General features: G+C 40.2%; 1 protein-coding gene across 5 annotated transcripts in view; it reads right to left on the reverse strand.

The window, feature by feature from the left end:
- Positions 1–68: 68 nt before the first annotated feature.
- kdm2bb (lysine (K)-specific demethylase 2Bb) overlaps positions 69–15222 on the reverse strand; it is a 29088-nt gene continuing 13934 nt past the window's right edge. The window contains exons 13-22 of one of the 5 annotated variants that reach the window (XM_074617613.1): positions 13244–13474; positions 10433–10576; positions 9993–10079; positions 9533–9859; positions 7146–8215; positions 6906–7069; positions 5700–5774; positions 5029–5190; positions 4106–4324; positions 69–2822 (exon numbers count right to left, since the gene is read on the reverse strand). In XM_074617613.1, the coding sequence (XP_074473714.1) occupies positions 2641–2822; positions 4106–4324; positions 5029–5190; positions 5700–5774; positions 6906–7069; positions 7146–8215; positions 9533–9859; positions 9993–10079; positions 10433–10576; positions 13244–13474 (2661 nt within the window). In that variant the 3' untranslated portion in view covers positions 69–2640. Of the gene's footprint in view, positions 2823–4082; positions 4325–5028; positions 5191–5699; positions 5775–6905; positions 7070–7145; positions 8216–9532; positions 9868–9991; positions 10080–10432; positions 10577–13243; positions 13475–15222 lie in introns of all 5 variants that reach the window. The other 4 variants (XM_074617612.1, XM_074617616.1, XM_074617617.1 and 1 more) reach the window with 4 other exon arrangements.

Below are 15222 nucleotides of genomic sequence, written 5' to 3' on the forward strand. Positions count from 1 at the left end.
ATACAAATCTGATAAAGTATTAATCACGTTTCTTATTTATACAAAAATGGACCAGATGCACACACAGCTCAGTATTTAAAATGAATTTAATATCTCAAAGGTTGACTTAACTTTTCCTAGAGGCTTTACATGTACATTATGTACAGATTGAACATTTACAGTAACGTACTCAAATATTTCATGGAGACATGGTGGTTTAATAATAATAATAATAAAAAAAACAAATTAAATGTAAATGTAAACCCATCCACTGAACCGTATCAAATACTTTATCTTTAAAAAAGTTTAGTTTTCAATAAAAATGCAAACCTATCAAATCATTAAACTGTCGACATCTTTTAGACGAGTCCCGATAGCAAAATTAGCATTTTTTATATAACTTTAATTATTATTATGATGAATAAATGTGTAAGAATACTTCTGAAAATGCTACTGACTGATGCTAAAGTACTTTATCTTCAGAGGTTTATCTAAAAAAAATAAGACTTTTAACAAAATGATTTTAAAGAAAACAACTAGTGTTAATAAATGTATATTTCAGTGGAATCAGGCTGAGAAACAAAATCCATTTTTCCTTTTACATTTGCACAAATCTTTCAGGAAATATGTTTTTTTTTGCAGCTTCTTCTTCTTCTATGATCCTATCTCATACTATATTATATTAAAACATATTGTATTTGGTCTTATAACAAAGTTTCTCAACCTTGTGGTCAGAAGCTGATGTCTGGAGATGAATTTACTGATATTGGCTTTATATCTTTTAAATAAAATATATTAATATTGGAAACAGAATAATGCGCTGCCTAATACGCTATAATCACATTTCTGGGATCATGAAAATTATTTTTAAATATATGGTTTTAATTTCTTTCAGCATCTTGGCCTGTTTGTTACACATCACTTCTGTCAAATGGGAGAAAACGGTCTCATCTAAAACAGTGACTTTCAAAGTGCGGTCCGGGGACCCCCAGGGGTCTGTAGAATAATTTGCTATAAATTATAAAACTGTGCTGCATCATTAAAAGGTGCATATCTACAGATGGGGACTATTTGTGCCAATAAAACAAGCATATTGTGTCCATTAATCCCACCCACGTTAGCTTTGGGCCAATAGAAAATCTGATATGATTGTGACACACAGCAATAAGTTCATTATTTTAAAGTTGAAGCACTTACTGAAAGTCAGCTTTAGACTGGCAAGTTTAAATACCTGCATTTATTAGGACTATGCCGTCTTGCTACTGTTCATTTTCTGAAAGCTTTTAAGATCAAATACTTGTAATGTAGGCTATAAATGCTGTCAAGTTGAGTCCAAATGCAATTTGAATAAAATCCCACTCAGTTTAAAAAGGTATATTAGTGATATTAATATTCAATAACATATCAAATGTCCTCGCTGTGGGACTAATAAAGGATTATCTCATCTTATCTTAACATAAATGTGTTTCTGTTAATCACTATGAAACAGGTCTGAAGAATTTAGGTTGAAAAGTTTTAGAATACAAACAGTTCCAACGGCAATCTAAGAGTACAAAAGTTAGTAAGCGTATGCTTAATCGGAGTTACGATAATGAGGGGGTCCTTGAACATATTCTCCCCTGTGAGGGGTCCCTGCCCCAAAAAAGTTTGAGAACCTCTGATCTAAAAGATTTATGCAAATGTAAAATCTTATTCCTGGACTTTGCTGCTTCTTTATTTCTTGCACGATTCAGCACTGTGTCGTTATTTTTATCATATGGAGTTGACAGGAGTAAACAGATGGTTATATTGTTTCACAGTTACTAAATCTATTGACTGTGGTGTAAACATATTACTTTGCGGCATGCAGAGCTAAAACGCTTCCTTTCACAAAGCACCGATGATACTAAAGAGTGATGGAGACTGGCAGCTATGTCTTAATATAACCCAGTTAACTAGAAGCTGTTAGTAGAATTAGCGCAACATTTTAGTGTTGAAAAAATATGCTTTATACACTGTATAGTGTACATGTGAATACATCCATGTATTCATATTTGCTGTATCAGTGCAAATGGTATCATTATATGGAAAACAAAATGTGCAGTGCCGAACAGGGCACTGACGCGTATAATAAAATATAAAAAAAACACCCACACAAACACAAGCTACCCTCCTACGGTTTGGCAACAAATCATTAAGACCTCTGCCTCTCAACAATAAAGAGCTTAACAGTAATGGCGATTGATTATCAATTCCCATGGTATGATACTGTACAGCGGTGCAATCAATACTGCACATAAATGTATGAAACACTTTCTGATACAAAAATATTACTCTAATGCAATAAACTTTGCATTGGAACAAAAAATAATCTATAAAACACCAAAAGATAGTCATGATACATTACATAAAACAATCAATATATAAAGAAATAAATAACTTATAAACAAGGTGCAAACAACAACGGAAACATTTTTGCAATATTGCCATCACGGGACAAGATTTTCCATTTTTACATTCTGACTCAGCAGCACAGCTTCCCTTTAACATCAGTTTTACAGACGCGTCCTTTGTGTCTGTTTAGTAGTCCGCAGACGTTAATGCAACACACGAGCACACAGTCGTCTGCTGCCTCCGTGTGGACAGTAGTTTTACCACTTTGTGAATGTCACACGGGTCTTCCTAACTTATCTTTTGCAGCAGCTTCTCTTCTATCAGTTCAAACTGCACGCTGACGGACATTTCCGCGACAAACTGGTCACATCCCTCCTTGGTCACCTGTTTGCAGTACCGCAGGTCGATGTGACATATGCTTCCACAGCGCTTGAAATATGTCAACGACTGGTCGGTGACCCTGTTACACACTGAAGGGAGAAAACAGGGGGTTAGGAGGGAAAAAGAACAAATGATGCGTAACGGGTCACCTGTACCGACATAAGCTATGACACACATGGATTAATCGACGCTTCGGGATATTCTAGGACGTGAAATCCAAAGGCCTCATTATGGTGAGCGGCGTTTCAGGATAAGACAGAAAGCCAAAAATGCATTTGCCTCTCAGCTCTTTCCATAATAGCCCTTTGATTCATTGTGTTTCACATTTAATGGTATTCCAGAGAGACAACAAGCATAAGATCAGATTCTTTTTAGCATTTGTGCACTTTGCAATAAATGGTGTGAAATTCTATAAAAATTGATTTCACAATTTGTATATAATTTCATGCCTCCCGACAAGAAGCAGCAGCACAAGCTACAACCTCTCTGAAACGGTTTTAACGAAATGTATGCATTAAAACCGTCATGAAGGTCACATTTATTGCAGGATTGTTGTATTAGACTGTTAGTTTTGGTGACGTGTGCCAAATAAACTATAGGTGTTTAGATTCATTTCTTACAGTACCTTCCAGACGAACTTTTGAGTTTTTAAAGGTCTTATTGATAACATTTTTATGTAGACAAATATTTTTTAAATCCACAGAGCTTTTAGAAAGGTGCTGAATAAAAGTAATGCTTTTCCTGAAAAAAAAATAAATATGATTGTCGATTAATCATTTAAAGAATCTTGGCGGGTCCAAAATGAATGTTTTGTTTACCTTTGTGGACGATATCTGGCGTTCTGTTTCCACTTATAACAAGGCTTGTGAGCCAATAGTAAAACAATGTTGGTATCACATGGTATCTCTGAGTCGTCAGTTAGTGTGGAAAAAACGGATAAATGGCTGAGATTGACGGTAAGTGCCTGGCAACGACAATTGCAACATCTAGTGGCTTAACGTTATCAATAGCACCTTTAAGTCATTTTCTGTTGGCTTCTTTACCATTTAACAATGACATGACCTTGACAAAAAAGTGACTTAATGTTCACACATCTGTCATAAATTCATGTCTCTCCAAGTTGATTTTCGACCTGGGATGGCTGAAAAACCAGTCACTGTCTGGAAGGACATGAAAAACCACCAGTACAGTCCTTTAACTAAAGGTCAATATTTGATTTACATCTATGGAATTGATGTAAATTCACTGGAAGTATATAATCCACTGTGGATAGACATGACAGTTCAATACTTCTAATGAGTTCAGGATTTAGCCACTAGGGGGAGCAAGTCAAATGCAGGCAGACTTACAGCCAACAAAGACAGGCTCCTACCTGACAGGTTGATGTCAGTGAGCGAGTCTCTGGTGGTCGTCCCCGCAGCGGTCAGGATGTTGACGGACTGGTCGGTGACGTGGTTGCAGTAGCTGAGGTCCAGCTTGGACAGCGAGGGCATGTAGCGTATGATGAGGCGCAGAGACGTGTCCGTGATGTCCAAGCCTGCCAGGCGCAAGTCCTCCACGTTACGCAGTTTACTCCTGTTGTCCAACTGACCTACAAAGTTAGATGTTTGAGACAAAATCTTTGTAAAAAGTGCTATTTTGTAGTTAAAAACACATCAATGAGCCCCACTGTTCCTACATTATTATAAACATGGGCACTGTAGTTTATTTTTGAGTTAACCCCACATCCCACATAAGGACTATAACCACTAGAGGACCAATTGTGTATTGATCCGCGGGTGAAAATAGTCCCAAACAAATGCACTATTTACTAACGTTTGCTAAAAATTACAGTGCCCTTTTTTTTTTTTTAAATAAAACGATATGTTTGCGACACACTTTTAAATATATAAAGTAACGTATACAATATCCACTCTTTGCATAAAAGGTGCAAAATGCGAGATTGGGAGCCTTTCTATTGCCTCCGCACAGCTCTCAACAGGACGACAGCTGAGCCGGCGGCTCGTAGCTAACGGTGCAAACAGCGCTAACAGTGAAAACCAAGGCAACACTGCTGAGAGAGCTAACAGTGTTTACCTGAGGGGGAACCGGAGGGTGGGCGCTAACGCTTTGGTTGGGACGGTGCTAGCAGTGCAGAGCAGCGGCCGTGAGCTAGCCAGTGGAACACGCTCACGTGCACTAACATGCAGTAAAAGCACGCACGACCGGCCCGGCGATGTCATCAAAGCGCGTAGTAGAAGCTCGGATTACAACACACACACACACACACAGAGAGAGAGGTTGGCAGGCTGGTACCTGGCCTGTTATCTGTAGGAGGCGACAGCAGGTCCCTCATCTGGGCGTCTTTCAGTCCCTCGACCCACTGAACATCCAGCGTCCGCAGAAGAGGACAGCTGGAGGTGCAAAGAGCAGAGACCGCCACCCAGGAGCATCCTGACAACAGCAGCACACGCAGACCTGCAGGGACGGCGAAGACATACAGAACCTCATGTTAGACATCTTTTACATTAAGAAACAATACACTGATCTTATTTAATCTGCTCTATGTGGCCACAAGCGGCTTCACGGCAAGCTAAATATACTGCAGACTGTTGAGGAAATGTGCCCTATTTTTCAGTTTCTCCATCTCCAGAGTTTTAGTTAATCTGAAGTCACAAAATAAACCAACACAGACGCAGCGAGTATTCTTATCTAATTAGCTGAGTGATCCAGCAAAGACGTTCTGAAGTTACAAAGCATCTCAAGTAAACCATCTAAATCCAGGAGCCTCTGGGGAAACAATGATCCATATGGAGGATCCATATGGGGATATTATGGGAAATCTAACTTGGAAAAAAAACTGCACATGCTACACAAACACATTGTTTTAATCAAAACCTGAAACAGTCATTTTACCGCCCTCGGTACATAAAGTTCCGCAGTCTTTATCGAGGCAATTATGTTGAAGATATGGTGCTAATGGATACCATTGGAAGGTTGTGTCAAGGTCAGAGCTTGAAATGAAGGATGTCCCGTTGTCCCAGGGACATTAAAAATAGCACCTGGGACACAAAGATACAGCGTCGGGGGCAATTCTGGGACAGTACAGAAACTTATCATTACAAATCAAATTATTACATACATAGACAGATGAGCTGTGTGAAAGTTGTAAAAGCTGCCAGAGGGTAATTATATTCATTACTTTGGTGGATGCGAAGTTTTACCAATGGGTAACGGACATATTGCAGAAGGTAAATACCTATGTGTGTGTATTTTTTGTACTGCTTCACTAAGATGTAGTGTGTTAAAGTGCGACATAAAATGAAAAAAAAGAACTTAAATTTGGGATAATGGTTGTTTTTGGCATCACTGGGCAAAAAATCTATAATAACCTTTCAGCATATTGTAATTCAAGTGTTCTGAGAGATAACTAGACTTCTGCACCTCCTCATGGCTCTGTTTTCAGGCATTATAAAAACTAGCCAATCACAGGTAATTTCAGAGAGAGAGTGTTCTTATTGGTTGTGCTCCGGCTGGTGGGCGGTGCTTGGATTTTCCTCAACTTGGCTGCCGGGTCACAAACTTTCTTATTTTACAGCTAAACAGTACACTACAAGATGATTCTGAAAATATTTGAGTCAAGAAATAGGCATTACAGTAACAGAGTATTGATTCATATTTGATCAGCGCTGCCAAGTTTGACCGTTTCATCGGAGTTTGCGAGTGATTGACAGCTGCTCAGAGACGGCAAGGCTCCAGCTCGGCTCTGATTGGTTGTTCTCCTCCGGTCTGTGAAATCTTGCAGATGCCATTAGGAGCACCGGAGAGCACAGAGGCACATGAATTTTTTTTCAGATTACCTGTCTCATGCTCTACTGTCAGGATATAGTGAATGTTTTATAAAAATAACTTTTTTTGATCATATTTACTCCATTTTTACCCACTGCGGGACACTGGGGAAAAAAGTTAATTTGGAGTCCTGGTCAAGGAGAGTGATTGTGTCCCCATGTCTCTATACATTTTTTTAAAAAAATTTCTGGAATTTTCCTTCATTAAAACTCTCAGTTGATTCCACTTCATTTTTTCATAACAGTTCATCCTTTCAACCAAACTTATATAAAAATCTACCTTATCTCATTTACTGCCTTTTCATAAAAACACAAACAGTGTTTTTGCTGGTTGAACATATTTACCTGGCAGTCTGTTGATGAGCCAGCTGAGTTGTTTCTTAGAGATGTTGGTCCAGCTGAGGTCCAGAGCTACCGGCTGTCTCCGGATGATGCCGCTCAGCATGAGAGGTGTGATGGACTTACAGCGGTTCAGATTGATGTGCTTCCAAAGCCTCTTGTCGCAGCACCTGGTGAGACAGCAGATATTTTACAGCCTGTATTATGAAGACAGGTTTTCAACAGTACAGTACATCCTGTACTCACCATCTGTTCCAGGTCCTGCAGACACGCATGCAGACACAAAGATCTCTGTGAGTTAAGTGACTGAACACGGTCATCCACATCTCCCTTCGCATCACGTGTGCTTCGCCGTCGCCCAGCGGGAGTCTGTCAGGCGGGGGGCTGATGGGAGGGGGCCGGATCACGTGGCGCTCCATTTGGATACATTTTGGCGGTGACCGGCAGGGGAGCGGACGGGGGCATATTGGTGTGATCTGAGCACTCCTGTTCCAACCGAGTGGCGAGTAGCCACGCGGCGTCTCGTTCACCTCCCGCCCCCTGTGACGCAGCCAGTCGCCCAAGTCGCTGCTGCCGTTATTAAGAGGCCATCTAGGTTTTTGGTCGTCTACTTCGTTCTCAGGCTCAGTTTTTACAGGCCTGTGGTTCTGATTGGCCAGGCCGTCCTCTGTTTTCAGTGGGCGTCTGTTTTGATTGGCCAAACCTTCCTCTATTTTAAGCGCCCTGCGGCTCTGGTTAGTGGTCGAGTCCTCTGTTTTTAGTGGTTTACGGTTCTGATTGGTCAAGGAGTCCTCACTCTTCAGTGGTCGTCGATTGTGATGGGCTGAACCGTCCTCCGTCTTCACTGAGCCGTGGTTCTGGTTGGACAGACAGTCTTCTGTCTTGGGAATCTCCTGCTTGAACTCTTTGCTCAGCTCTTTGTTGGGGAGGCGTCGACGCTGATGGCGAGCCTTCAGCGGAGCGGCGCTCCTCTCCTGAGCGTCTCCTGATTCGCTGCTTGGTCCGGCTCTGGGAGAGTTGGAGTATTGTTCACTTTCTCTGGCTGCCGATGTTCTTAGCAGCGGATTTAAAAGGAGCTTGGCTTTGTCCTCCGAGCTGCTGTCTCTCTCTTTTTTCACCGTCTCCTCTTCCTCTCCCTCCTCATCTTCTTGTTCTTGGTCCTCGTCATCATACTCATTTTTCCCCTTTAAATGAATCCTGTCCAAGGAGAATCCATCTTCTTCATGATCCTCCTGGTCATCTTCTTCATCATTCTCTGTCTTGATTTGCCGAAACAGCTTCGGAGTCAAAGGATCGTCTGGTTTTGAAAGTTTCTTCTAAGAAAGAATAGAAGACCCATAATTATTACTTTTGAAGCAGTTGTCAGTTTCAATTTGAGGACGTTTTTGCAGGTTCGAATTTACTTTACATATCTTTTATTTTCAAGAGAATTAAAGGTGCTAAATGCAAAACTGGGAGCATTTCTATTGCCTCTCAACGGCCCTCAACATGGCAACTGCTAGCAGCTAATGGTGCTAACAGTGCTAACAGTACAAACAATGGAGAAAGTGCTGACAGAGATAACAGGTAGTTATTTGCTGCTATATTAATGCTCTGGATATCGAATTTAGCACCTTTAAGCTCCAAATTAATTTATAAAATGCAAATATATTGTAATTATTATATTATTATGAGTATAATGTAATTTTTAATTTTAACTAAAGATACAACAACCAAAAATAAACAAACTGGTCTAAGAAATCTTCAGTGACCCTGTCTATATCACACATTTTCATATAGTTCAATTCTTCTCAGGTCTTCTATATCTTCCCTCTTTATAATATTCACAATAAACTGTGCTTTGTGACAATATTGTTCTTCCTTTGCAAATTACCCACAGCATGACGTAGTATAATACAGCCTGGTATTTTTTCTGACTTAAAGAAAAATTTAAAGTCACAAGAAGAATGAACAGCTAAAAGCACTTTGTGGTGAGATTATTTTGTCAACTGCTGTTTCCAAGGTCAAGAATGAGCTTTGGAAGCCTTAAAAGTAATAAGAAACATTGGCTCGGCTCGAAATCCCATACTAACACACTATTCATACTATGGATGACGTAAAATTGAGTTTGTAGTGCGTTCCAACTGCATAGTATGGGGATTTTGTGTACGTGAGAAATGCCCAGATGTGTAACAGATTAGAAAGAATTTCTGAGTATGAGACGTGTGCTTACTGGCCATACTCAACTGACCCAAAATGCATTGTGGCTCTTCAGACTGTCCAATGGTGGACTGAGAGGCGGTTAAAATAATAAACCATAGGATAAAATATTTACGAATGATGGCGAGTGACGTTAAGGTACAGTTAAGAGAAAAAATGCGGGAGCTCACATATACCGTATAATGTACTGTAGAAAACAGATTTAACACTAAAATATTTAATAATTTTAATTTGCCTTAAAATAATACTGTAAAATATTAAATTGAGTGGAAGAGGTCATGTTGATTTACATGCAACGGTAGCTTGGACCGGTAACATTGTGATCGATACTGTCATGTGACGCAGAGAAGACGTATTACTTTAATTATTAATGCTATCTATGACTCCACTTTATTTATTATAACTGATAAACTACAAACAAATAAGGGTCTTACCTTCTTTTTCACAATGACAGGTTCATCATGGGTGTCAAACAGTTTCCTCTTTTTCCTCAGTGGGTTGTCCTCAGGCCTCGGTCGGGGCGTGCCATCCAGAGACAACAACGGGGGACGTTTCTTTGGAGGCTCTTCCTCTTTCCTCTTAGGGATTTCTTCCCGCTCTGCCTTCCTCTTCACAGCAGATGTGGAAGTCAAAGCAGTAACAGTTGCCGTGGCCACCATCGGCGAGTCGGGCTCTTCTTTTGAATCCCGGCTTAACCGCGGTTCTTTCAGTAGCGAGCCGGGAAGGTTTGACGCGTACTTGAATCCTGGCCCCCTTTTTTGCTTTGAGGCCAAAAGGTTAGAAAAACAGAGCACAACTTTATTTCTCTGGTTCAGAGTTTCTGGGACGGAGTCAACTTGTTTAATCATGTCATGATTCAGACACGTACAGACTTAAGTCCATACAGATACTTACTTTTCCTGTTTTCCCAGCATGGTTGCACTTCGGACACTCCCAGCAGTTTGGCAACTCATCATTGACTACTCCGTTTGAATCCTTTACCTGACGAAAAGGAACACAGATTTAGTGAAGCCTTTGTGACGGTCTTTCAGGCGCAGATGTGACGCACTCTGCCCCAAACATGTTGCGTTCATATTAGAAACAAAAATTAAACAATTAAGCTATCATTAATGAGCACAATATCCGATTACTGTAATGTAAACAAGTAGTGGGTGGATGTTGTGGTTTGTGTTCATCAATGTAAAATCACGTTTTTAACTTTTTTTGTTTGTTTTTTGTTAAGACAATAAAGTCTGCGTTTGGCTGCATTTACCTCAGCATTATCTATATCAGCACCACCTCCACCTGCTCCGTCTGTCCGTCTGACAACATTCAATACAGGTTGACTAATTTACCTTGAGACAGTTAGGATGAACAATCTCGTTGCAGATGGAGCACTCCATGAGCATGAGGTTGAACTTCTCCTCCTCGTCCTCCACCGTGTCCTCTTTCCCCGCCTCGCCACAGACGAGACACACCGCCGTGTGGGGCAGGACAGGCTGGAGACACAAACACGAGCTTGAAGATAAAGCTGCTGTAGCCAATTAATATCCTCTTTTGGAACAATTCCTCTCAGACGAACTGGTCAACCCACACTCTCTCCCAATTCTGTCTTTCACAATGTTTCCATTCATTTAAGGTTCCATTACAATGCAAGTGAGGTAGCTATCTGCCATGTTTTGTGTACATGCTACTTGTGGATTAAACCGTTTACTGAGCCAGTTTATAAGGTAGAGTAAGATATGTTTTGTTGTCTCTGTTGTCTTTAATTGCTTTAATCATTGACTATGTTGATATGCACACTAAAACTTCATTATTATTCCGAATATGACAATATTCTGAATTGGATACGGGTCGTGTAAACAGCATATTCCATTTGGATATTCTGAATTGGGCCTTATTACGAATGGAGCATTTTCAGATTAAGACATGCGGGATATGCCGATATTATTCTGGTTTTAGGAGCATTCTTTACGGAGCATTCGGAATATGCATCACAGTTTGCAGAGACGGAGAAACACACCTACTTTTAAACATTATGAAAGACTTGGATATCTACAGGTTTTTGGATATGCACAACGAAACGCCGACCTTTTCAAGAAGGTGGCTGAAGGAATGAAAGAGGGAGGCTGTGTTTGTCGCATGGTTGAACAAGTCCGAATCAAGTCCGAAATCTGAATATGCACGGCTGCATGTAAACGGGAATATTAGTGGAATATTCATTTTCATTAGCCATGTAAACAGCTTAGTAGGAATGTTGTCATTCTCGGAATTTGTGCATGTAAACGTAGTCACGGTTGCTCTTTCAAAAATCACTCAAAGCCTTGTATTGTATTTCGTAGTCTGCATAATTTATATTGAACATTTATTTGCTATCTATTTTTATTTAGCAAACAAACTAGTTACATCACCGTCTACAAATGGGCTAACCAGACCGTGATGAACTGAGGCATATAAGCCGCATTTCCACCAAACACTTTTGGTATAGTACCCCTAGTAACCCGTACCATACATGTGCCTGGAGTCTAGATCTGTTTCGCGTTTCCATCCAGAAAGTACTCCTAAAATGTAGGCGGGGTTGTTACCGGATGATGATGATAGGCTAGGCTATGTCTGTTGTTACAATTTATCTATTTTAATGTACTATAACTCGCTACCACCGTTATGTATTAAAATATGTGTGCTGTGCTGGCCTTAGCTCCGAGTACTGCGCCGCAGCAGTATTAGGGTGAGTGAACATCAAGAGTGGGCTAAGCTTATTGGCATATCTTAAAAGTGGGACAGAGTTGCTAAAGAGCTTAAGACCGCAAGTGTGGGATATTGGGATGGATGCCAAGTCTCTCTCACTCTCTTGCTTATCGTGGTCAATCCTTCAAACTGAACTGTCTGTGTATGATGGAGAATCAATCAAACCCAGTCTGTCTACTTGTCTCTGTCCATGGTGCTGAATCATTCAAACAGTCTTTGTCTCTCTCTCTCCATGGCCTTTGGTCACTACTGCTACTGCTGCTGTTACTTATATTATTAGTATTGCTTGTGTCACTACCATAGCAACCACCTGGAACACCCTAGTAATCACCCTGTACTGCCCTGGTCACCATGTTGAGCACCCCAGCAACAACCACATGGACACACCAAGAATCAAGTATTCAAAATTAAAGGAAAGCAAAGGAAGGGAAGTTTAGAAGATTGATACCACTCTCATGTCTGCACGCTAAATATGAAGCTAGAGCCAGCAGGCGGTAAGCTTAGCTTAGCATAAATACTGTGTTGTGGTTTTACGAGGGGTTGCGTGCTGCATCTATTTCTTTGCCAGGTGCAGTGACTTCCTAGAGCAGTGGTTTTCAAAGTGGGGTCCAGGGACCCCCAGGGGTCCATGAGGGGGTTCCAGGGGTCAGGTCCCCAGCAAAAAGGGTAATAATAATTACTATTTTCACTATAATAGTATAATTCCGTCCATAAGAAACACAATGACAGAATATCATGTGCAATATTATTTTTTTGTACTTTTTCAATATCATGCACAATATTACTTTTCTATTTTAGTTTACTTATTTTACTAAATGTATCTTGCTTTTATTGTTATTCTATTAGGCTCTGGTGTTGATATCACTTCTTATACACTTTATGTTTATTACTCTGTTGTGTTTTTTATTCTTATGTTGTTGTAATTTTAGAGCAATCTCTGGCAAAAGAATTTCCGTCAGTATTAATAAAGTTATATCTTATCTCTCTCGTGACTATTTTGGTCATGGGTTTCATACACTTTCAGTAATAAAACATCTAAAAGTAAAAGTCCACTCAAATGGGGCACCCTGGGACAAAATCTTAATTTGATTTGTGTCAGTTTAGGGGTCCTTGACGTGAAAAAAGTTTAGGTCTAGAGTCTTTGCTGGTTGCCTGGACAGACTCCAGGAAATCACTTTGGGTTTTGTGTAGATTAAACAAAGATATGATGTGTTAATCAGTGAGCTTTAAGAGGTGCTGGTAAGCAGATTTTTTTTTTTTTACCTTATGAGAGAGCCAGTCTAGCTGGACCTGCAGGCTGTAGCTTTAGCATACGGTTGTGAAAATGGTTTTGATCTTCTAATCTAACTCTCTCAAACTATTCCTTCAACATCATGCGTATGTGACAAGAACATCCACTGAGAACATCCTGAACTTACTGCAATGCACTGCCTCATGATGCAGGACTGTTTCATGCGGCCCGGCCCGCCAAACTTCTTCATGTCTTTACAAAAGTGGCACTCGCCGCACTCTGTCCGCAGGCACGCCTCACACTTCCGACAGCGCGTCCTTCTCCTCCTGGCACCAGATGTTCCCCGACTGGCCGACAGCTTGACTGCTGATGCAGGAGAAGCTGCCATCTTAGGTTTCGGCCGGTTGGGAGGCCGGGGCTGAAAGGATAAAGGGGATACTGTGTCAAGCAACTAAAAATGATAAGGCAAGAAATATTTCACAAACAGGCATCTAAAAGGTCAACCGAATACAAGTTTCAACTTTGTTTAGCCGTCATATGCACAACAATTACAACAAGCAGTTGTTAGCAATGGTAAGGTAAAGGTACCCTATTGCATATATAATACAGTATATATATATATATATATATATTTATATATATATATATATATAGACGTGTAAACAGAAATGTAGTACGTATAGAGAAGTAATACATGACTGCTGACTTGACTATGACTTGTCTAAAACTGCATGTGATTATCATAAAGTAGTCATGTCTGTAAAGGGGAGACTCGTGGGTACCCATAGAACCCATTTTCGATCACATATCTTGAGGTCAGAGGTCAAGGGACCCCTTTGAAAATCGCCATGACAGTTTTTCCTCGCCAAAATTTAGCTTAAGTTTGGAGCATTATGTACCCTCCTTTGGCTACAAGCTAGTATGACACGATTGGTACCGATGGATTGCTTAGGTTTTCTAGTTTCATATGATGTCTATGTCATATGTATCTTCACTCTAGCTTTAAAACTCATTCTGCTACAACCTAAAAATCACAAGTTGCGTTAATGCGTTATTATCGCGTTAACTTTCACAGACACGCCAGCCGTCCACGGCACCATCTTCCTCCAGAGAGCTTTTAGTTTGTTGATAAAGGATAAATTTATTATTTTAAAATTTTTAAAACATTATGACGCTACTTACAAAGTATTCCACTTAAATATATTAAATAAAGGCAAATATAGGTGCAGTCACATAATAATGCAAATGTGTAGTTAGTATGTACTGTGTCAAGGGCAGCAAGTTTGCATTATTATCTTTCACAAAGAAGACTTTTAAGCTGCAGATGCTTTACAATCCTTATCTCACTGGATTACAACAAACAGTTTATTATCAATTTGACAATTCAGTGATTTTGATTTCAACCAAAATGTCAGATCGAAGTAAAAAAGAATGCATCTGAAGAGCTCCTCAATCTAACGTGCTGACATTTAATTTAATAAATGGTGCTACGGCTCAATAACAAGCACTCACAATCATGTTGTGTAATAAGAAAATAATGAAAACATTCAATTAAATCCAACAGGGGTCAGCGTTATGGTGGATGTAAGCGGTACATCCTGATCCTTTTTTTTGGGTCTTTGTAACCCTGGGTTTAACAGATCCAAACAGAGATGCATCCATATATGCATTTACATAAACACAAATCTGAGCACGCTGTGTATGAACACACATTTTTCACGGCTGTTACAGCACAGGATCCAGGAGGAAAAACAAACAAATCAAGAATGTCCCCGGGGGCATCTTCCAAATTTAGCCCTTCACTTTGCTTGCATGTTTTCTACTTCAAAGAGAAACTGCACTTGTGGCTACATTTCACACACGGATCACTAGGAGACCGTTATTCTGTGTTAGACTGATTTATAACTGTACGCATTAAATGTGCTCTATTTAATAGAAGCGGGTAATGGAGATGAGATGCCTTTGATCTCCATCATTACTGCTCTTGGTGTTATATATTCGGCTCCCTCTCAGGCTCGGAGCCCGACCACAACAATGTATTCTCAACATGAAAAACCACATGTCAAAACGCTGCCAACCATGCCACGCGAGGAAATATGTGGCAATGTGTGAGATGAAATAAACAAGAAGGAGAGTGAGAGACTGCAGCTCTTGGAAAAATGAAGA

This window comes from Sebastes fasciatus, chromosome 19 (genome assembly GCF_043250625.1).
Source record: "Sebastes fasciatus isolate fSebFas1 chromosome 19, fSebFas1.pri, whole genome shotgun sequence".
NCBI lineage: Eukaryota > Metazoa > Chordata > Actinopteri > Perciformes > Sebastidae > Sebastes > Sebastes fasciatus.